This window comes from Microcaecilia unicolor, chromosome 11, assembly GCF_901765095.1.
Source record: "Microcaecilia unicolor chromosome 11, aMicUni1.1, whole genome shotgun sequence".
Classification (NCBI taxonomy): Eukaryota; Metazoa; Chordata; class Amphibia; order Gymnophiona; family Siphonopidae; genus Microcaecilia; species Microcaecilia unicolor.
Genome location: NC_044041.1, coordinates 7,069,686 through 7,092,377, shown reverse-complemented (window position 1 = coordinate 7,092,377; position 22,692 = coordinate 7,069,686). Strand labels below are relative to the sequence as shown.

General features: G+C 44.7%; 1 protein-coding gene across 1 annotated transcript in view; it reads left to right on the top strand.

Moving 5' to 3' along the window:
* RNFT2 (ring finger protein, transmembrane 2) overlaps positions 1–22,692 on the top strand; it is a 94,419-nt gene that overhangs the window by 27,835 nt on the left and 43,892 nt on the right. The window contains 1 exon segment of the mRNA XM_030219810.1: positions 11,891–12,044. Coding sequence (XP_030075670.1) covers positions 11,891–12,044 — 154 coding nt within the window.

The window sequence follows — 22,692 nt, the reverse complement described above, 5'->3', positions numbered from 1 at the left end:
TTTCTTAGCGTCAGCTCCACTGTTCTGAACTAGTGGGTTTTATCCCTTCCTACCAGCAGGTGGAGGTAGAGAGAACGGAATTCTGCTGGTGACATCACCAGCATAAGCTTAAGGTGCTCCCGGAAACAATCCAGTATTTTTCTGTACCTTCTGCAGGTGGTAGATCGTGCTGATGGTGTTCCTGTCCCTGGCCAAGCTCCCTGCTCTGCTGACTGTGGCAGTTCAGCGTGGTCGAGCCTAATGGCTGCTCCCAGGCCACAGTCTCAGGACCATACCTGGTTGAGCTAGGAGCTTGGCTCCAAAACCCCCAGTTGCACTTCTTAGAACCACTGTGTGATGTTTTGGGTCGGTCCTGTGGGGTCTTGCCTGAGGGGAGCGAGTCCCCATCCCCCCTTCTCCTCTTGCCTGTTCATCCTGTTTGGGTGTGCTCCCCCTTCAGCTCCCAGTCTTTCCAGAAGTACTTGCTTCAGCAACACATATACCAAAAATAAATAAAAAATTCAATTGGCCTGGCTAGCTTTATGACCTTTGTCAGGGGCTAATGCTATGGCTGATGTCTTCGGCACGTGGCATAGGGCACCTTGGTCAAGCCTTGAGACCCAGGCGGTCTGTCTGACTGTATAGGAGTTTCAACTGTTCTTGGAAGGGAAGCAGTCAGAATAATGTCAGACATCGCCATGACGGTGGTGTACATCAACAAGCAGGGCAGAACCAGGAGTCTGGCAGTAGCCCAGGATGTGGCAAGTCTGTTGGTGGGTGGAGATGCATCTGCAGGCTCTTTCAGTGGTCCATATTGCGAGCAATGTGCAGGCGGACTTTCTCAGTCGCTCTCTTCTGGATCCAGGAGAACGGGAGCTGGGGCATTAGGCCTTCCAGCTTATTATGGACTGCTGGGGGCCTTCTCAGTTCGACTTGATGGCGTCCAGAGTCAATGCGAAGGCAGAGTGCCTTTTGTCGCCAGAGGGACCAGCCTCTCAGGGGATAGATGCTCTGGTACATCCTTGGCCAGTAGTACAGCATCCCTATATCTTTCTTCCATGGTCTGTCATTGGCCGCTTGTTGCTCAGGATTGCGTGTCATTCTCATCTGATCTTGCTGGTGGTGTCAGATCGGCCCTTGGTATGCGGATCTCTGGCGTCTGCTGGTGGAGGACCCGCTTCTGCTGCCCAAGGGTCGGAGTCTGCTCTGGCAATAGCCGATAGAGATGGAAGATCTGGACTCTTTCGGCTTATGGTATGGACATTGAGCGGCGACGGTTAGAGACCCTGGTGTTTTCCCCTGCAGTGACTTCAATCTTGCTTCGCTCCAGGAAGTCCTCTGCATCCCTGGCATATGTCAGGATTTGACTTGTGTTTGTATCCTGGTGCTAGGAGCAGTCCTATTTCCCTGGAGGGCTCAGGTTCCTGAGGATATGGGTTTTCTGTAGCAGGCCCAAGAAGACAGGAGAAGCCTCCACGGAAAGTCAAAGCAAAACAGCAAATGTAGAGGCTGACAAATGCGCAAACCAATAGGGAGATAATATCAAAAACCAGTTTATTCAGAATATTCATATCAAGGACCCGACACGGTTCGTGTTTCAGCGCCAAAGCATGGTGTTTGCTGATCAGTTGGCTGTTCTTTTGTTCTCTCTGTGGATTAACTTGCATACATAAAGGAATTATTCAAGCCTATCAGCTTCTTCTCAGAGAAGGTTGATTGTGCCCCTGAGGCAGGCGCTTTGGTGCCAAAACACGGACCGTGTCGGGTCCTTGATATGAATATTCTGAATAAACTGTTTTTTGATATTATCTCCCTATTGGTTTGCACATTTGTCAGCCTCTACTTTTGCTTTTCTGTAGCAGGGCCAGGAACAGGAGTTGACCTTGAGCTCTCTGAGAGTCCAGGAGGCTGTATTGTCCGGTTTTCAGGGGAAGGTGAAGCGCATCTCTCCGGTTTTGCATAGAGTGGTAGTTCTGTTTCTGAAGGGGGTGGCGCATATGCCCACTTCTTCCTTTCTTTCTTGGGACCTTAATCTGTTCCTCCGGGCACTGTGAGGCTCCGTTCGAGCCCCTGCGCTTGGCTTTCATCAAGAATCTTACCCTCAAGACGGTATTTTTGGTGGCTGTCACTTCTGCTGGGAGGGTTTCAGAATTGCAGGCCCTATTGTGTTGGGATCTCTCTTTCTCCTTCTTGGAGGATTCCTTGTTCTTGTACATTGTACCATACCGTCCTTTCTTTTGAAGGTGGTGTCTCAAACGAACCTTTTCCGGAGACGGGAAGGCGGTAGAACTAGAGGACACGAAGAGGTTGAAGGTGGGCAGACTCAGGACTAATGTCAGGAAGTATTTTTTCACGGAGAGGGTGGTGGATACTTGGAATGCCCTCCTGAGGGAGGTGGTGGAGATGAAAACGGTAACAGAATTAAAAAATGTGTGGGATAAACATAAAGGAATCCTGTTCAGAAGAAATGGATCCTCAGAAGCTTAGCAGAGATTGGGTGGCAGCACCGGTGGTTAGGAGGTGGGGCTAGTGGTTGGGAGGCAGGGCTTGTACTGGGCAGACTTCTACGAATGGTAGATACATATCAAGGTCAGGTATACATATAAAGTAGTGCTTATGAATGTATCTTGTTGGGCAGACTGGATGGACCGTACAGGTGCCGTCACTTACTGTGTTACTGTGTAGGTTTGTTTGCCCTCCTTTGTGAACAGGGACTGTCACCGGAGGATCGGAGGCTTCACAAACTGGACATCCGGTGGCACTGCTCAGGTACCTCAAGGAGACAAACGAGTTTTGTCTCTGGGACCAACTCTTTGTACCTTTCCATGGCCATCCGAAGGACCAGGCGGCCTCAAAGGCCTCCATTACGAGGTGGATTAAGGCGGCTATTGAGTCTGCTTACATCGACAAGAATCGTCAGGTGCCTCAGGAGGCCCTAAGCCCCATGTACTAGGGCTCAGGCTGCTTTCTGGGCAGAGGCCTGGACGATATTCCCTGAGATCTGCAGGGCGGCAACTTTGTCGCTGCTTCATTCCTTTGCTAAGCCCTTGCCCGCTCGGACTTTGGCAGAGCTGTCATTTGGGTGCCTTGTCTTCCCCCACCCAATAAATGTGCTTCAGTACATCCCATTGGTTCAGAACAGTGGAACTGACACTAAGAAAGGAGAAATAATGTAATTTCCTGATAATTTTCTTTTCTTTAGTAAGCGACACTGTTCTGAAGTCCCGCCCTTTCAGTGCTTCAAAAAAAAAAAAAAAAGGAGAGAAATTCATTTTGCGTTTGGCAGCCATACGGGTTCCCATGAAATGGCTATATCCTGGTATATTTTATTTTCATTTTTGTCATTTAATTTATTAAAATGTATATTATGCCTTTATCCAGGGCAGATTACAAGCAAACATATAAAATCATTACATCAAAAACTTTAACAGAACAATATTGTCAATCGTAATAGCCAAACAGGCCTTCAATTGTCATCCGTTCAGTCGCCAGAGAGAGCTGTCAATCACTGTTCCAGAAGCACTAGGCTACATGCTCTAACAAGTGCTGCTTCGAGCAGGGGAGTGAGTGCCAGTCTACTACTACTACTATTTAGCATTTCTATAGCGCTACAAGGCATACGCAGCGCTGCACAAACATAGAAGAAAGACAGTCCCTGCTCAAAGAGCTTACAATCTAATAGACAAAAAATAAATAAAGTAAGCAAATCAAATCAATTAATGTGAACGGGAAGGAAGAGAGGAGGGTAGGTGGAGGCGAGTGGTTACAAGTGGTTACGAGTCAAAAGCAATGTTAAAGAGGTGGGCTTTCAGTCTAGATTTAAAGGTGGCCAAGGATGGGGCAAGACGTAGGGGCTCAGGAAGTTTATTCCAGGCGTAGGGTGCAGCGAGACAGAAGGCGCGAAGTCTGGAGTTGGCAGTAGTGGAGAAGGGAACAGATAAGAAGGATTTATCCATGGAGCGGAGTGCACGGGAAGGGGTGTAGGGAAGGACGAGTGTGGAGAGATACTGGGGAGCAGCAGAGTGAATACATTTATAGGTTAGTAGAAGAAGTTTGAACAGGATGCGAAAACGGATAGGGAGCCAGTGAAGGGTCTTAAGGAGAGGGGTGGTATGAGTAAAGCGACCCTGGCGGAAGATGAGACGGGCAGCAGAGTTTTGAACCGACTGGAGAGGGGAGAGGTGACTAAGTCTGTGGTGTTTTGCTCGCTTGATTATCATTGCAGCTGCAGTGGTCGATGGGGCATGGGCACATTACGAAGGGACCTTCTGCTGCTTAGGCAGATGCGTACTGGATTATTCCAGGGACCACCTCTGCTTATGCTGGTGATATCACTGGCAGAATTCAGTTTTTTCTACCTCCACCTGCTGGTAATAAGAGAGAACACCCATTGGTTCAGAACAGAGTCACTGACTAAAAAGAAAAGAAAATTATCAGGTAAGACATAATTTCTCCATTGTGCAGAGAGAGTCAGGAAGCTTCCCAGCTCTCTTTTTTTTTTTAATAAAGGTTTTCAGTTCATCTTCTGAATGTTGAGGATATCTGATCTCGTCTATAACACACCCTGTAGCTCACGTACCATCATGTCTTGCTGCAGCAGTAAGCTTTGCACTGTGAAGGACTGTTTCAGTTTGCTGTTTTGAAAAAGAAAAGGTTTGGTACAACAAAAGAAGCAAGGATAACAGAAATGTATTAATTCATTGTGTTTATTTTGGAATTTATTTTCACTTTTTTAATTTATTTCTGGTCGTTAAATAAATAGAACTTATAAGTTCCTTTTTCTGTTTTTAGGTTTTGATTTGTCTCCTTGAGTTATGTTGTGTGAGTATTTTTCTTTTCATTCATGATTTATTATTTTGATTTTGTTGTAATTTCAACATATCTGTTTTTCATTACAACACATCAGTGACTATTGTTGTCCCCTTCTCAGCCACACTGAGGTATGTGTCATATAGAGGCTTATTTTCGAAAGAGATGGATGTCCATCTTTCGACATAAATCGGAACATGGACGTCCATGTCCCAGAGACGTCCAAATCGGTATAATCGAAACCCGATTTTGGATGGCTATAACTGAAATCCGTCGCAAGGAAGGACGTCCAAATTTCAAGGGGGCGTGTCGGAGGTGTGGTCAAGGTGGGACTTGGGCGTGCGTAACACTTGAATGTCTTTGAGCCATAATCGAAAAAAGCAGGAACGTCCTAAAGTAAAACGGGCGTTTTCACCCGGATGTGTTTTTTTTTTTTTAACAAATAAGGCACAAAAAGGTGCCCGAAATTACCAGATGACCACCGGAGGGAATCTGGGATGACTTCCTGTTACTCCCCCAGTGGTCACTAACCCTCTCCCACCCTCAAAAATATTTTGTGCCATCCTCTATGCCAGCCTCAGATGTCATACTCCGGTCCATGACAGCGCATGCAGGTCCCTGGAGCAGTTTTAGTGGGTGCAGTGCACTTCAAACAGGTGGACCCAGGCCCACCTCCCCTACCTGTTATGTTTGTGGAGGAAACTGTACCCATATAAAGGTGCCCCCCTTCACCCATAAGGGCTATGATAGTGGTATACAGTTGTGGGTAGTGGGTTTTGGGTGGCTCAGCACACAAGGTAAGGGAGCTATGTTCCAGGGAGCATTTTATGAAGTCCACTACAGTGCCCCCTAGGGTGCCCGGTTGCTGTCCTGGCATGTCAGGGGGACCAGTTCACTAGAAATGCTGGCTCCTCCCACGTCCAAATGGCTTGCATTTGGACATCTTTGACATGGACGTCTTTGGTTTCGAAAATCGCCGAAAGTCAAAGATGTCCAAATCTAAGGATGTCCATCTCTAAGGACATCCAAATTCCAGGATGTCCTTGGTATTTTCGAAATGAAAGATGGACGTCCATCTTTTTTTCAAAAATACGGTTTTCCCCGCCCCCTTGATTTGGACGTTTTCACAAAGACGTCCAAATCCTGACTTGGATGTTTCTTTTGAAAATGTCCCTCATAATGTCTCTGACCAATAGCACAGGGCATAGTTTTGTGGTTAATTGCAACCTAATCTCACTGCCACGCAAGGGCATTGTAGTAACTGTCATGTGTGTGTATCACAGTATGTATATAACAAGTTATCTTTGGATCTAGGAGCCAGCAGGCCCGTCCTATCCAGTTGTCCCCTCGGAATTAAGGAGCAGGGTGGAGGGGGATGATTTGCTGTCTGACTTCTTCCACAGCTTCTTATGTCAGACACCAAATCGCAAAGTAGGGGTGGACCAAGGATTTCCACAAAGAGGAGAACTAGAGGTAGTCAATCATAAATCTTTAATAGAATTAATCATAATAAGAACAAAAGTCCAGTGTCTGATATCCATTCGTCTGGAGTTTCCTAAAAGTGGTGGTGATGACTGAATAAGACTGCGGAGGGGAAGGTGGTTATCAGATGAGGGAGAAGCCACAAAGAGCAGTTGAAAGGCACAGTACTCGGGCCCACCTGTGGGGGTGATGGATCATAGATGAAGGTCAAATGAGGTTAATGCAAGAAGCTTTGAGGCATAAGAGTCAGAAGGGTTGCTCAGGGTTGAAGTGAAATGCTCCAGGAAGGGAGAAATGGAAGAATTAAAATGTGAGAGTTGATGTCCAGCTAATCTATCACGATTGTATTTTAACCCAATACCTTTTATTTCTTATTACGAAAATTAACTCTCTGTACCTGATTACCTAATTCACTTGTTATCTCCATTATAACTATGTATTTCTCTTTCCGGAATTGGTGATCACCATTACGGAACAATGTAAGCCACATTGAGCCTGCAAATAGGTGGGAAAATGTGGGATACAAATGCTACAAATCCTATATAATAAAACGCACCTCCAACATTCTGAAGCTGACTGCATGGCTGAGGCATTCCTGCTCTCTGTATCCATCTCCTGAATTGACATCACGTACTTCCGGGTTTGTCACAAGCAGAAGTGACCAATCACACGAGGTTTCTCGGCTTCAGAATGTTGGAGGTGCATTCTATTAAATAGGATTGGTCAGTTCCTTTCCTATATAATAAAAGGCACCTCCAGCATTCTGAAGCTGACTGCATGGCTGAGGCATTTCTGCTCTCTGTATCCATCTCCTGAATTGACATCACGTACTTCCGGGTTTGTCACAAGCAGAAGTGACCAATCACACGAGGTTTCTGGGCTTCAGAATGTTGGAGGTGCATTCTATTAAATAGGATTGGTCAGTTCCTTGAAGCACAGCCAGAGCTCAGCATCCTGCACAGTAACGCTCAGACACCAGAGAGAGAGGGGAGGGGGGCTGACACCAGAGAGAGGGAGGGAGGGGGGGCCTGACACCAGAGGGGGGAGGTATCTCTGTCACACACACACTCTCTCTCACAGTCAATGTCTTTCTCTCACTCTCACACACGGTCACACACTCTCTTGGTCTCATACACTCAGTCTCACAGAGAGTCTGTGTCTCATACACACTCTCTCGCACACACTGTATCTGTGTGAAACACACTCTCTCTCTCTCTCTCTCTCACTGTGTCTCACATAGGCACTTGCACACACTCTCATTCTCACACACACACACTCTCTCTCTCTCACAGACACACTCGCACCCAGACTCACTCTCTCTCTCTCTCTCTGTCACACACAGTCACTCTCACATACAATCTGTCAAACATACACACTCCGAGGAAAACCTTGCTAGCGCCTGTTTCATTTGTGTCAGAAACAGGCCTTTTTTACTAATAAATAAATAAATATGCAGTAAAAAAGACTATCAGTGTCCGCCAGAGGATATTACAATTGTATCCAGAGATCTTGGCGTGGATGCCTGCTTCAGGGGTCCCAATATTTAAACACAGTTGAACAAGAACAAAAAAAAAAAAAACAAGTTTGAACAAATAAGTACAGGAAAGTAGCTAAAAGAATAGCAAAATTCCACAGATTAATACAAAAAAATATGTATTTCGTGATTAACAGACTGAATACAGCGACACATGCTCTTAAGGCCCTGTTTACTAAGCTGTGCTAGAGGCACACTAGCGTTTTTAGCATGTTGCTAACCAAGTAGACGCTCATAATGTTCCTATGGGCGTCTACACTGTGAGCATGCGCTAAAAAAGCTAGCCCATCTTAGTAAACGGGGACCTTAATGTGTAGAAATGTCTCGCAAAGCTATCGGCGGTAACATAAATTCTTCTTCTACTTCTACTTAACATTTCTAGAGCGCTACTAGGGTTACGCAGCGCTGTACAATTTAACAAAGAGAGACAGTCCCTGCTCAAAGAGCTTACAATCTAATAGACAAGTGAACGGTCGGTCCGATAGGGGCAGTCAAATTGGAGCAGTCTGGATTCACCGAACTGTAAGGGTTAGGTGCCGAACGCAGCATTGGTGGGCTTTAAGCAAAGACTTGAATACTATAAAATACTATAAAATGTAAAATTCATATAAAATAACCATAGATAATGTAGCCAGAATGGAATGAATCAAAGATGAAGAGCTCTCCAGTATGTATATATGTATAAAACAAACTCACTACAGCAAGCATTAAAAATGCTAACAAAATTATTAAAACAACATCCACTTATCTGAGTAAAATGCTGTATGGAAAATCATATAAATTAATATAAAATCACCGTGTTTCATAACCAGAAAGAATAATCTAAATACAATAAGAAGCCTTCAAAGGCAATTAATTGTAAAATACACGTGAGTAAATACATATTCAAAGTATCATCAGAGAAAGACGTACCTGGTCATTACAGATAAAAGGCTAAAGCTGCAAATGTCAAGCAGACATAAAATGAGATATGGAGTAAAAGATTAAAGTTTCTGCTATAAACCACCCAGCGTATACTGAATTGATTTAAAACAAATGTTTGCATTTTATTAAATGTGGTCAGCAATATTGAACTGTCAGATTACCCCAGAACTATAGGCACATGCAATAAGATAGCTCTGCTCTGAAATTTTAAAGGACCATCAGAAAGTGGGGAGGAGTGGCCTAGTGGTTAGGGTGGTGGACTTTGGTCCTGGGGAACTGAGGAACTGAATTCGATTCCCACTTCAGGCACAGGCAGCTCCTTGTGACTCTGGGCAAGTCACTTAACCCTCCATTGCCCCATGTAAGCCGCATTGAGCCTGCCATGAGTGGGAAAGCGCGGGGTACAAATGTAACAAAAATAAAATAGATACTATTGGAGATTCTACATGGAATGTTGCTACTATTGGAGATTCTATATGGAATGTTGCTATTCCACTAGCAACATTCCATGTAGAAGCCTGCGCGGCCACATTGGTGATCTGCAAGGGCCGACTTCTACATGGAATGTTGCTAGTGGAATAGCAACATTCCATGTAGAATCTCCAATAGTAGCAACAGTGGAGGAGTGAACTTTGGTCCTGAGGAACTGAGTTCGATTCCCACTTCAGGCACAGGCAGCTCCTTGTGACTCTGGGCAAGTCACTTAACCCTCCATTGCCCCATGTAAGCCGCATTGAGCCTGCCATGAGTGGGAAAGCGCGGGGTACAAATGTAACAAAACAAAAAAAAAAAGTAAGCACAGACTTCAAACTAGAATGACAGAAATAAGGATATTCTATAAGTAAATAAAGGGATCCTTTTACTAAGGTGCGCTGAAAAATGGGCTACGCCACGGTAGCTGCGTGTTTTGGGCGCGTGCAAATCATGCACTTGGGTCGCAAAAATCCGAGGAAACGGTACAATATAAGGGGTGTAGTGCTTCATTGTGCGAAGGAAGAGCGGGACTTGGGGGTGATTGTGTCTGACGACCTTAAAGCTTTCAAACAGGTAGAAAAAGCGACGGCCAAAGCCAGAAGGATGCTTGGGTGCGTAAAGAGAGGCATGACCAGCAGGAAAAAGGAGGTGATAGTGCCGTTGTATAAGTCTCTGGTGAGGCCCCATTTGGAGTACTGTGTGCAGTTCTGGAGACCGCACCTACGGAAAGATATAAACAGGATGGAGTCGGTCCAGAGGGCGGCTACGAAATTAGTAAGCGGTCTTGAATGCAAAAATTATAGGGACAGGCTTATGAACCTCAATATGTATACGCTGGAAGAGAGGAGGGAGAGAGGAGACATGATAGAAACGTTTAAATATCTCAAGGGCATTTATGTACAGGAAGAGAGCCTGTTTCAAATGAAGGAGAGTTCTGGAATGAGGGGGCATATGACAAAGATAAGAGGGAATAGTCTTAGGAGTAACCTAAGGAAGTATTATTTCACAGAAAGGGTGGTGGAGTCGAGGACTGTTCCAGAATTTAAAAAGGCATGGGATAAGCATGTGGGATCGCTTAGGAACAGGGGGAATTGAGGGTTACAGAGGATGGGCAGACTGGATGGGTCATTTGGCCTTTATCTGCTGTCATGTTTCTATGTTTCTAATTTTTCAGCGCACCTGTAAAAAAAAAAAAAGGCTTTATCTTTGCCGAAAATGGATGTGCAGCAAAATAAAAATTGGAGCGCATCCATTTTGGGTCTGAGACCTTACCGCCACCCATTGACTTAGCGGTAAGGTCTCCTGCGGTAACCGCGCGGTAATGTTCTAGGCACGTAGAATGACAATTACCGCCCAGTTTCCGCCTCGCACTATAAAATAAAAAATTATTTTCCGGCACACATTGTGGACGCACGTATAAAACAAAATAACCGGCCAGGCCATGCGAATTGGCACGCATTGGCGTGCGTAGGGCACCTACGCAGCTTAGAAAAAGGGCCTCAATGTTTGTTCAATGCATACATTCAATCTGAGTGCTGTGCATATTATAAATTTAACAAAAGGAACCTCAAACTGCCAATAGGGGAATTCTTATTGAGTATATAATCCTATACTATTATCAGGAGTCCATTCCTATCATTGGTTCCACTATCATGGCGGGGGGGGGGGGGGGGGGGGGGGGAAAGAATCAATGTGAAAAAAACTAATGAGAGAAAAAAAAACATTGATTAAAAAAATCCTCTTTATTTTAAACTAGCACAAGTCAAATGGCCGGCCTGACTAGAGGCTCAAAAATGGGGCCATTTGACTTAATGATCAGCCACTTGAGCAGTGATCCTCAGCTGGGCATCCTTTTCCCCTGAAGAAGCCCTCCGGCGAAACGGGTCCGTTGGGTAGGGAAGGCTCATACACGATATTGCTTTCAGCTAAGTAGGTTTTTTTTTTTGCACTTGATGTCCTTAAAGTTTTGGTACACAAAGTGGATTTAGCATATTTCTATAAAAAATTCTTTGAAAAAAATATTTTTCCACATCAGTGAGAAGGTTGGGTTGGGTGAAGACAGATGATTAAAGATAAACCGGATACAAATGTAACAAATAAATAAAATAATAATCATTTCTATAGTGCTACTAGCTATACACATTGCTTTCTCTGTCCCTAGAGGGCTCACAATCAAAGTTTTTGTACCTGGGGCATTGGAGGGTTAAGTGACTTGCCCAAGATCACAAAGAGCTGCAGTGGGAATTGAACCCCGGTTGCCAGGATCAAAGCCCCCTGCACTAACCATTAGGCTACTCCTCCACTCCACTGTTCTTATAGCTCACAATCTGTTGTGCATCCTGCAGTGCTCCAAAAGAGGACACAAGTGTCGAGGCTTTCTTTAAAACTGAAAGTTTGCTTGATTCCCGACACATGGGAACTGGCACTGCACATTCCCCATAAAGAATATTCCAGCCATCATCACCATTATAAATGAGGTCCCCTCCGAAAGACAAAGCAATACTGTCCAAGTTCTAAGTGTTCCTGGAGTTTTGAAAATCATTTTCATTATTCATTTCCTTTGTAGATACGTTTTGTACAGACTGCCTTGATGTGCTGAATCTTCACTTGTTTATGCTCTTGGGAATTGTTTTCTTACATGCTGCATTTTATCTTTCTTTCCTATCTGATCTACTGGTGCTTCTCCAGCCTCATATTCCTGAAACCCAAACTGAAGAGCCTGGATTTCTTCCAGCTGATGTGGATCGTGAGCATTGCAGACTTTGTGTTGAAGTATATCACTGTGGCAGTAAAGTGCCTGATCCTTGCCTTGCCTAGGATTGTCCTGGCTGTCAAATCAAAGGTAAAACATTTCCTGGACTTGCCCTGCTGTAAAGGGAACTGGGACTTGATATACCGCCTTTCTGTGGTATTTTGCAACTACAATCAAAGCGGTTTACATATATTCAGGTACTTATTTTGTACCAGGGGCAATGGAGGGTTAAGTGACTTGCCCAAGGTCACAAGGAGCTGCAGTGGGAATTGAACCCAGTTCCCCAGGATCAAAGTCCGGTGCACTAACCACTAGGCTACTCCACAAAGCAGATTATACAAACTTATGGAACTTTGTAAGTCTAAGTGCTTTGAAAATACGCCTCGTGGAGAGGCATTTTCGAAAGGGACGTCTAAGTTTTGATGAGGACGTCCTCGCAAAACGTCCAGATCCAGGGATGGGGAAACCCATATTTTCAAAACTAGATGGACGTTCCTATTTCGTTTCAATAATATGGTCAGGAACGTCCAAATCTTGAAATGTGGTCGTTCCTAGATGTGGTCGTCCCTAAACTTGGTCTTTTCTGATTTTTGTTTTCCATTCCTTTCCTAATAATACCTAGCATTCTATTTGCTTTCTTAGCCGCAGCAGCACACTGAGCAGAAGGTTTCAACGTATCATCAACGATGACACCTAGATCCCTTTCTTGGTCCGTGACTCCTAACATGGAACCTTGCATGACGTAGCTATAATTCGGGTTCCTCTTTCCCACATGCATCACTTTGCACTTGCTCACATTAAACGTCATCTGCCATTTAGACGCCCAGTCTCGTAAGGTCCTCTTGTAATTTTTCACAATCCTTCTGCGATTTAACGATTTTGAATAACTTGTGTCAACAGCAAATTTAATTACCTCACTAGTTACTCCCATCTCTAGGTCATTTATAAATATGTTAAAAAGTCATGGGATATAAAACACAGGTTAGAACTAAATGGCTATTTTTCTCAGTGGAGTGCCACAGGGATCTGTACTGGGACCGGTGCTGTTTAACATATTTATAAATGATCTGGAAATTGGAATGACTAGAGAGGTGATTACATTTGCAAATGATATAAAACTATTCAAAGTTGTCAAAACGCATGCGGATTGTGAAAAATTGCAGGAAGGCTTTAGGAAACTGGAAGACTGGACATTCAAATGGCAGATGAAATTAATGTGGACAAATACAAAGTGATGCACATTGGGAAGAATAATCCAAATCATAGTTACCTGATGTTAGGGTCCACCTTAGCAGTCGGTACTCAAAAAAAGATCTGGGTGTCATTGTAGACAGTACACTGAAATCTTCTGCCCAGTGTGCAGCAGTGGCTAAAAAAGCAAACAGGATGCTAGGAATTATTAGGAGAAGGATGCAAAATAAGACCAAGAATATTATAATGCCTCTATATCCCTCCATGGTGTGACCTCACCTTGGGTGTTGGATTCAGTTCTGATCACCGTATCTCAAAAAAGATATAGCGGAATTAGAAAAGGTTCAAAGAAGAGCAACCAAAATGATAAAGGGGGATGGAACTCCTCTCATATGACCTGTCGCTTCTTCCTCTATAATATTAGCAAAATTCGCCCATTCCTCTCTGAACAGACCACCCGAACCCTCGTCCACTCGCTCGTTACCTCTCGTCTTGACTATTGCAACCTTCTCCTCGCTGGCCTCCCGCTTAGCCACCTATCCCCCCTTCAATCTGTCCAAAATTCCGCCGCACGTCTTATCTACCGCGTGAACCGATATTTTCATATCACCCCTCTCCTCAAGTCGCTTCACTGGCTCCCGATCCGCTACCGTATACAGTTCAAGCTTCTCCTATTGACCTTCAAGTGCACTCAATCTGCAGCCCCCCATTACCTCTCTACCCTCCTCTCCCCATATGTTCCCACCCGTAACCTCCGCTCTCAGGACAAATCACTCCTTTTTGTACCCTTCTCCACCACCGCTAACTCCAGACTCCGCCCCTTCTGTCTCGCATCACCTTATGCCTGGAACAGACTTCCTGAGCCCATATGCCATGCGCCCTCCCTGCCCATTTTCAAGTCCTTACTCAAGGCCCATCTCTTCTCCCTTGCTTTTGGTGCCTAACCACCTTCCCATTCCTGATACCTACACTGACTACATAGTTTTTACCTTTAGATTGTAAGCTGTCTTGAGCAGGGACTGTCCTTCCCCATGTTTAAACTTGTACAGCGCTGCGTAACCCTGGCAGCGCTATAGAAATGCTAAGTAGTAGTAGTAGTAGAAAGGCTAAAGAGGTTAGGGCTGTTCAGCTTGGAAAAGAGATGGCTGAGGGGAGATTTTGTAGATTGAGGTCTACAAAATCCTGAGTGATGTAGAATGGGTAAAAGTTAATTTTTTTTTTTTTTTTACTCTTTCAAAAAGTACAAAGACCAGGGGACACTCAATGAAATTACATGTTGTACTTTTAAAACAAGTAGCAGGAAATAATTTTTCACTCAAAGAATAGTTAAGCTGTGGAACTCGCCACTGGAGGATGTGGTAAAAACAGTCAGTGTATCTAGTTTTAAAAAAGGTTTGGACAAGTTCCTGGAGGAAAAGTCCATAGTCTGTTACTGAGATGGACATGGGGGAAGCCATTGGTTGTCCCGGGATTGGTAACAGATCACAAGGGGGCGTGTTGGGTGCGGACATTTTTCTACCATAATAGAACAAAACAAAAAGGTCTAGAGCTGAAAGTTAGACGGTTTGGTCTAGACCTGTTTCAGTTACTAGTCAAGTCGCAAAAAGGTGCCCTAGATGACTAAATGGTCACTGGAGATATTAAGGCATGACCACCCTTACTCCCCCAGTGGTCTCTGAACCCCCTCACACCCCCCCAAAGATGTGAAAGAAACAGTACATACCAGCCTCTGTGACGGTTCAGATGTTATGGCCAGTCCTGTCGGAGCAGCAAGCAGGTCCTTGAAGTGCCGTGGACTGTAAAGAAGGGGGCCCAGGCCCATATCCCTCTCTAACCGTTACACTTGTGGTGAAAAGTGTAAGCCTGCCAAAACCCACCAAAATACTTACTGTACCCACATGTAGATGACACCTGCAGACATTAGGGCTATTGTAATGGAGTACATAAGTACTTAAGTATTGCCATACAGGGGCAGACCGAAGGTCCATCAGGCCCAGCATCCTGTTTCTAACAGTGGCCAATCCAGGTCACAAGTTCCTGGCATGATCCCAAAACAGTACAATACATTTTTATGCTGCTTATCCTAGAAATAAGCAATGGATTTTCCCCAAGTCCATTTTAATAACGGTCTATGGACGTTTCCTTTAGGAAGTCATCCAAACCTTTTTTAAACCCCTCTAAGCTAACTGCTTTTACTTCATTCTCTGACAATGAATTCCATAACTGGGGTTAACAGTAAAACAACACTTCTTAATGGTAGCCGCATTGATAACTTCCTCCTTTAATTAAAGAGAAAAAAAGTCTCTAGAAATCAAAAGCATCGTTATATGGAATAAAAGTGAGTCAAGTATAGGACAAAGCAAGCCATTGTGACATCACTGATGAGGTTGGCTCTTAGGCAATACTTATGTACTTATGTAGTAACTAGTAAAACATGCCTGTTTCTCACACAAATGAAACGGGCGCTAGCAAGGTTATCCTTCAAGTTCCAGCTTGGCCCCCTCCCTCCCCCACTCTCATCTGAGTTCCAGGCCCCCCTCCCTCCCTCCCACTCTCTCCTCCGAGTTCCAGGCCCCCTCCCCTCCGAGTTCCAGGCTCCCCTCCCTCCCTCCCTCCCCTCCGAGTTCCAGGCCCCCTCCCTCCCTCCGAGGTCCAGGCCCCCTCCCTCCCTCTCCTCCCCTCTCCTCCGAGTTCCAGACCCCCGCGCCTCTCTCCCTCCTTCTCTCTCCCCTCCGAGTGCAAGCCCAACCTGTGTTGCCCGCCCTCTTCTCCCAGTCCTCCGCTTGCCCCTCGCCTTCCTGCGTGCTGCCCAGAATTTAAAAATTCTTACCTCGGGGTCCGGCGGCAGCAGTGAAAGGCGAGCAGGTACGGCGCTTCAGCCTGCCTTCCCTTCTGTCTCAGCTCTGCCTCTGGTCCCGCCCTCATTTCCTGTTTCCGGAAGGGCGGGACCAGAGGCAGAGCTGAGACAGAAGGAAAGGCAGGCTGAAGCGCTGTACCTGCTCGCCTTTCACTGCTGCCGCCAGACCCCGAAGTGAGAACTTTTAAATTCTGGGCGGCACGCAGGAAGGCGAGGGGCAGGCAGAGGACTGGGAGAAGAGGGCGGGCAACGCAGGTCGGGCTAGCACTCGGAGGAGAGGGCGGGTGGGGGGCCTGGAACTCAGAGGGAGGGGGGCCTGGAACTCGGAGAGAGGGGGAGGGAGGGGGGTGAGTCTCCTGCGATTCTATCCTCACCTCCAACGTTCTGTGGCTGGCTGGTGCTGGCTTCCCTTCCCTCTCACTGATCCGCCCTCTGACATAGGATTAGGTCTCATTGCATAAAATGGAACCTCGTCTAAAACAGCACCAGTTAGTGGTTTGGTGAAGTAACCCATCTTAACAGTAGCCCATGTTGATAACTTCCTCTCTTGGTTACATTTATTAGGTGGCCTGATGCCACTAAGCTCAAGACTTGCCTTTGAAAAAAAGCTTGGTTCTCACATTTGGACCTCATCAGATAGAGAGCGTTCACGGGAGAGTTATTCATTCCTTTCTGGCATACTTCCAAGTCTTTGATATCTACTTTATTTATTTATTTATCTTTGGGGAGATTAATTTGCCAGGGGGCAGAGCACACTCAGCTCACTCCAAGGTAGAGGGACCGTCTTCCCAAGATAAATTGCAGCTGTGGAAGAGGTGCCTAGCCTTCTCCGCATGTCTGGGAGCTCTGTGGAGTGGGTCATTAATCCTTGTCTGGGTTAGGAAAGAAGAGGAGGGGAGGCAAAATCCATCTTTATTTTTAGGTAGGTGGGAGGCGGTAGGGCTTGGCGTTGTCGGGGGAACAGTAATGGCTCCTGTTGTAGCTGCATTGGTGCACAGGGATGTGTTTTCCCTGCTTTTGAGGGCAGGGTATCTCATCATCATCTTTGACTTTTTTTTTTTTTTTGGATGAGGGCTCGGTTTTATCCATCCCTTTTTTCATGTGATGTACTAGACTTGATAGATGAAATTTATATTAAGGACACTGGGGAATAAACTAGTTGGGGGGGGGGGGTGAGTGTATTAGGGAGATGATAAAGCAAATCTTCTGAAATATATGGTTAAATGTACTGAGTATTACTGCTAAAGATACTAAATTAGAGTCGTACCTTTAGTATGTGACCCCCCCCCCCCCAATGATGGAAGGAAGGGGCTGAAATCTTAAAAGAAAAATAGTAACTCTTCTTCTAACAGACGTCAAAGTAATTTCAATTTCTATAAACTACTACTACTATTTAGCATTTCTATAGCGCTACAAGGCTTACGCAGCGCTGCACAAACATAGAAGAAAGACAGTCCCTGCTCAAAGAGCTTACAGTCTAATAGACAAAAAATAAAGTAAGCAAAACAAATCAATTAATGTGAACAGGAGGGTAGGTGGAGGCGAGTGGTTACGAGTCAAAAGCACTATTAAAGAGGTGGGCTTTCAGTCTAGATTTAAAGGTGGCCAAGGATGGGGCAAGACGTAGGGGCTCAGGAAGTTTATTCCAGGCGTAGGGTGCAGCGAGACAGAAGGCGCGAAGTCTGGAGTTGGCAGTAGTGGAGAAGGGAACAGATAAGAAGGATTTATCCATGGAGCGGAGTGCACAGGAAGGGGTGTAGGGAAGGACGAGTGTGGAGAGATACTGGGGAGCAGCAGAGTGAGTGAAGAATCCCTAAACTAAGATTCCTCTAAACAGCAGGAAATCTGTCCTGTGAGATTTTTTCCTGGCTGATGGGACCCTTTCACCCAGTCTTTAGATTTCTAAAATGTTCTGATTGCTTTTAAACTTGTGGAGGATAATTCTGTAAGAGGTGACTTAGGGAATCACTTGTCTCTTAGATTGTAAGCTCCTTGAGCAGGGACCGTCCCTCTATGTTAAATTGTACAGCGCTGCGTAACCCTAGTAGCGCTTTAGAAATGTTAAGTAGTAGTAGGGAAGATATGTAAGTACATGAATATGTCGCACTGAGCTCACGAAGGAAACCTATGCACCTTTATAAACCTTCCTCTCTGAAAGCTGCCGCACAGTTTAGTCCTGCTTCAAGGCAGGAGTCACTTTCTTCATGTATGTGCCAGTAACGATTGGCATTGAAGTCTATATCCTATTCCTTTTCACCTAAAATGTAAATGCTAATGTTATCCCACCATGTTTTTAACACGGGGAAACCCATTTACCTTTATGATGCCCATCTTATTCCTTTTTATTTATTTGCAGCATTTATATCCCACATTTTCCCACACGCTAGCAGGTTCAGTGTGGCTTACAATAACCGCATTGGCGAACGCCAAGTACGGTAGGGGTTAAACAAATACAATTAAAAATAGGGTCAGGTAAGGTAGGGGTAAGTGGATATAATAAGTGACAAAGAAAGAAGAAATAAAATTGTCCTTTGAATCATTGTAGAGTTGAGACTTTTAAGTAGAATCAGCAGGGTAGGCCTTGCGAAACAAATAGGTCTTTAAAGATCGCCTGAGTTCTTGATGGTCATGTATCGTTTTCACTCTCTTTGGTAATGCATTCCACATCTGCGTAGAAATTGGCATTGTGGCAGAGGCAACGTTCCTTTTCTTTATTCTTTTTTTATATCATATTTATATCATATTCTTGTTTATATCATATTTGAGTTCCTGAGGAAGTTTTCACGAAACCCTGCAGTGTCGGACTCTCTATGATTTAATCAGAACGCAGGCAGCGCTTTGAAGTGAGGACAACTAAATTTTTGGAGGAGTCTACTACTACTACTACTATTTAGCATTTCTATAGTGTTACAAGGCGTACGCAGCGCTGCACAAACATAGAAGAAAGACAGTCCCTGCTCAAAGAGCTTACAATCTAATAGACAAAAAATAAATAAAGTAAGCAAATCAAATCAATTAATGTGAACGGGAAGGAAGAGAGGAGGGTAGGTGGAGGCGAGTGGTTACAAGTGGTTACGAGTCAAAAGCAATGTTAAAGAGGTGGGCTTTCAGTCTAGATTTAAAGGTGGCCAAGGATGGGGCAAGACGTAGCGGCTCAGGAAGTTTATTCCAGGCGTAGGGTGCAGCGAGACAGAAGGCGCGAAGTCTGGAGCTGGCAGTAGTGGAGAAGGGCCATTTACTACTACTACTATTTAGCATTTGTATAGCGCTACAAGGCGTACGCAGCGCTGCACAAACATAGAAAAAAGACAGTCCCTGCTCAAAGAGCTATGTAATAAAAGTGAGCCAAGTATAGGACAATCAAGCCATTGTGACATCACTGATGAGGTTGGCTCTTATTGGTGGCCTGAGGCATTATGACATCACAACATTAGCTCTGGTTACAAGAGACTACTAACCTACTATTTATCACTTCTATAGCACTACAAGGCGTACGCAGCGCTGCACAAACATAGAAGAAAGACAGTCCCTGCTCAAAGAGCTTACAATCTAATAGACAAAAAATAAAGTAAGCAAATCAATTAATGTGTACAGGAAGGAGGAGAGGAGGGTAGGTGGAGGCGAGTGGATACAAGTGGTTACGAGTCAAGGAATTATAGTATTCGGAAAGGATAAGGATTAAGCAACTGTTACATCTTGCCCCACTGGAGTGTAATATTGAAGACCATATTGGATTTATTGAACACCCAGAAGGGGAACGGTTTGCTACAAAACGATAAGTGCCTTATTGCTATTACAAACATTGAAGGCTTAAAGGTGGCCTCAAATCTTTGAAAAATATATAGGAGGAGAAATGGAGTTATAGATGGAATCGATCAACTTAGACACTTTTGGATAATGTTTAAAAACATTTTTCAAATCAAGTTATTCACTTTTTGGTTGAAGAGAGCACAGTTACGTGGTTTTGTTTATACACGAAAAATTAAACCACGGAGAAGTTCTATGATCGAGAAGCTTGTCCACCCTTAGAGACATAAATCGCTTCGGTGTGGTCTCGTTTGGGTGAGTTTACACTCTGAGAACTCTCCATCCACACAAAAAAAATTTCTTTTGTTATAAATTGTGAGTGAGTCGGGTTGATCCTCTTTTCTGTCTATATTTTACTCCGTTTTTATGACTCTCTGGTTCTTTGGATATCTGATATTGTGATTTTTACCAGAGATTGACTGTGGGATCGTAATTTTTGTTCAGCTGGTTTACCACACTTATCTCTTTTTATCAAAGCAGGTCTGCCTAAATAAAGGAATTATGAGGCGATTATGTTGTGAGGGCCTACGAGTCCAAACTTCATTTGAGGACATGATACAAACTGATTATTACCCTCCTCTCACCTACCAACACCCATTCTGTCAGACTGTCAAAGTAATGCTTTGATGTTTCTCTTATATATATACTATCTGCTACCACATTTGCTTATTTCTGATCTGAGGAAGAAGGGCAACCTTCGAAAGCTAATCAAGAAATGTATTAAGTTATGTCCAATAAAAAAGGTGGTATCTTATTTTCTTTTCCATGTTTTATTTTGTTTGATTTCTATTGAGGAAAAAAACAAAACGAAAAGGGAATGTCCAAAGAAGTGCCGACCAAGGGTTATTTTATTAAAATGGTCACAAACAAAGGTCAACTAAAAAGTCATATGGTCCATAGGGATCTATAAAAATGATATCAGGACTGTATGTCATTTTAGTTGATCTTTGTGACATTTTTAATGAACATCCCTTGGTTTTCTCTTTGGTTGTTCCCCTTTTCGTTGTGTTTTTCCTCATTTGGTTTTACAATGGGATTACTTTGGTCTTTTGTCATTTTGGCTTTACAAACTGATTTGTTGCACTGTTGAAAGCTTTGGAAAACTTTTGTTATTTCAGAAATATGTTGATTGTTACTGTTTTTATGATTTTTAAGTCATTGTAAACTGTTCAGATCTCCTGAGTTGGGCAGTATATAAATACGTTTTGTGTTTAAAGGGGGCTGTGATCAGCACTCACTTCTGCCCTGGTGCCTGACCTATAGTGGAGGTAGGTTGTCTTTGAAGGGGCAGGGTTTTTTTGGAGAGGAGTGGACTTTTGGCACTTGCAGCCCCAGACCAGAGCTATTAGCAAGCTGCTGGCATGGATTGGATTTATTGATTTTATATACATCTGGGGTTTGAGGGGGAGGGGCTTTGACACAAGGCCAGTGACCCCCTTTACACACATGTCACTGCCATCCAAAGGGAGGACAACCCCCCCCCCCCCCCAATAACTACATCTCATCCATGTTTCTTTTTGTAAAAGCAAGCTCACAAAGTCCTTTCGGAGTACCTGTTTCCACAGATATAGGGCTAGATGCACTAAACTAATTAAGCCATTAACGTGGGTTTTAAACTGGTTCTAGCCAGTTTAACGTGCACTTAGTAAACCAGGACATGCACAAAATAGCATTTTCCTATCAGGGTAGCAGCTAACGAAAACGGAATGCAGCTGAGCAAATTTGTATTATAATGTGTATAATTCGTATTGTAATGAGATGCACTACCGTTTTCCGATCCCCTCACCGTGGAAAACCTAGCGGGAGGTCTGCACCTCTCGTTGGGCTGCTGTGAGGGAATTGGAAGGAAAAAAAATTCTTGCAGAGCTGAACAACACCTATAGCGAGCTCCAGAAACGTCTGAGAAGGACGACAATCTGAGCGAGACTTTCCCCAGTTTTAGGCCTAACAGTTCATGAAAAGCTCTTTGCAGCACTGGAGCTTCGGGGAAGAAGAGAGCAGCAAATATACCCACCACCGTTCCCCTGCACACCCACTTAAAAACTCATCTAACTGCCACACCAAACCCCATGGCCGCTTTCCTCATAAACTTTTTAATTTCAATGAGTAAAGGGCAAGGAGGGTGCCGGGGACTGCTATTTGGTCTGTTCGATTCCCGGCACAGGCAGCTCCTTGTGACTCTGGGCAAGTCACTTAACCCTCCATTGCCCCATGTAAGCCGCATTGAGCCTGCCATGAGTGGGAAAGCGCAGGGTACAAATGTAACAAAAAAAACAAAAAAACTCCCAGGGCTCAATGACTGTAGGGGGTTGGCGAAGAGCCGGTGAAAAGGAGGCTGCCGCCGCCTCCCTCCCTCTCTCCCTTCCTTTCCCAAGTATGAATAGGTCCTTACTCATAATCCCTGAAGATCTCTTTGGTCACTCGGCAGTAAAAGACTTCTTCGTCAGGTCGTAAATCCACGGGAGGTTCCAGCCTGGTGAACGGCTCCTTGTGCAACAACGGCATCTTCGATTCAAGCTCTGGGTCTACCCTGGCACGACAGACGACACGGGTGACGGGAGACAAATGAGCATGAGCGCTTAAGAGTTCCAGAAAGAAAAGTTCCCCAGCCACGAGCCCTTCCGTTCCCACGCGCGCGCTGGTGACAGCACAGACCCGGCTTCTTCCTTCTTCCACCGTGCTTGTAACGAGCCTGTACCTGTCGGGGGCGGGGGTGCTTTTCCGCTGGGAGGAAATCGCATGCAAATGAGCAGTGAGCAGCTCATTTGCATGCGATTTCCTTGATGCATGCCCGTTTCTTACCGATTTGCTAAGGAATCGGTAAGGGAAGGGCTTTAACGTTTTTGTTAGTAAGTTGCTTTGTATACCTTGCATTTGCATCCC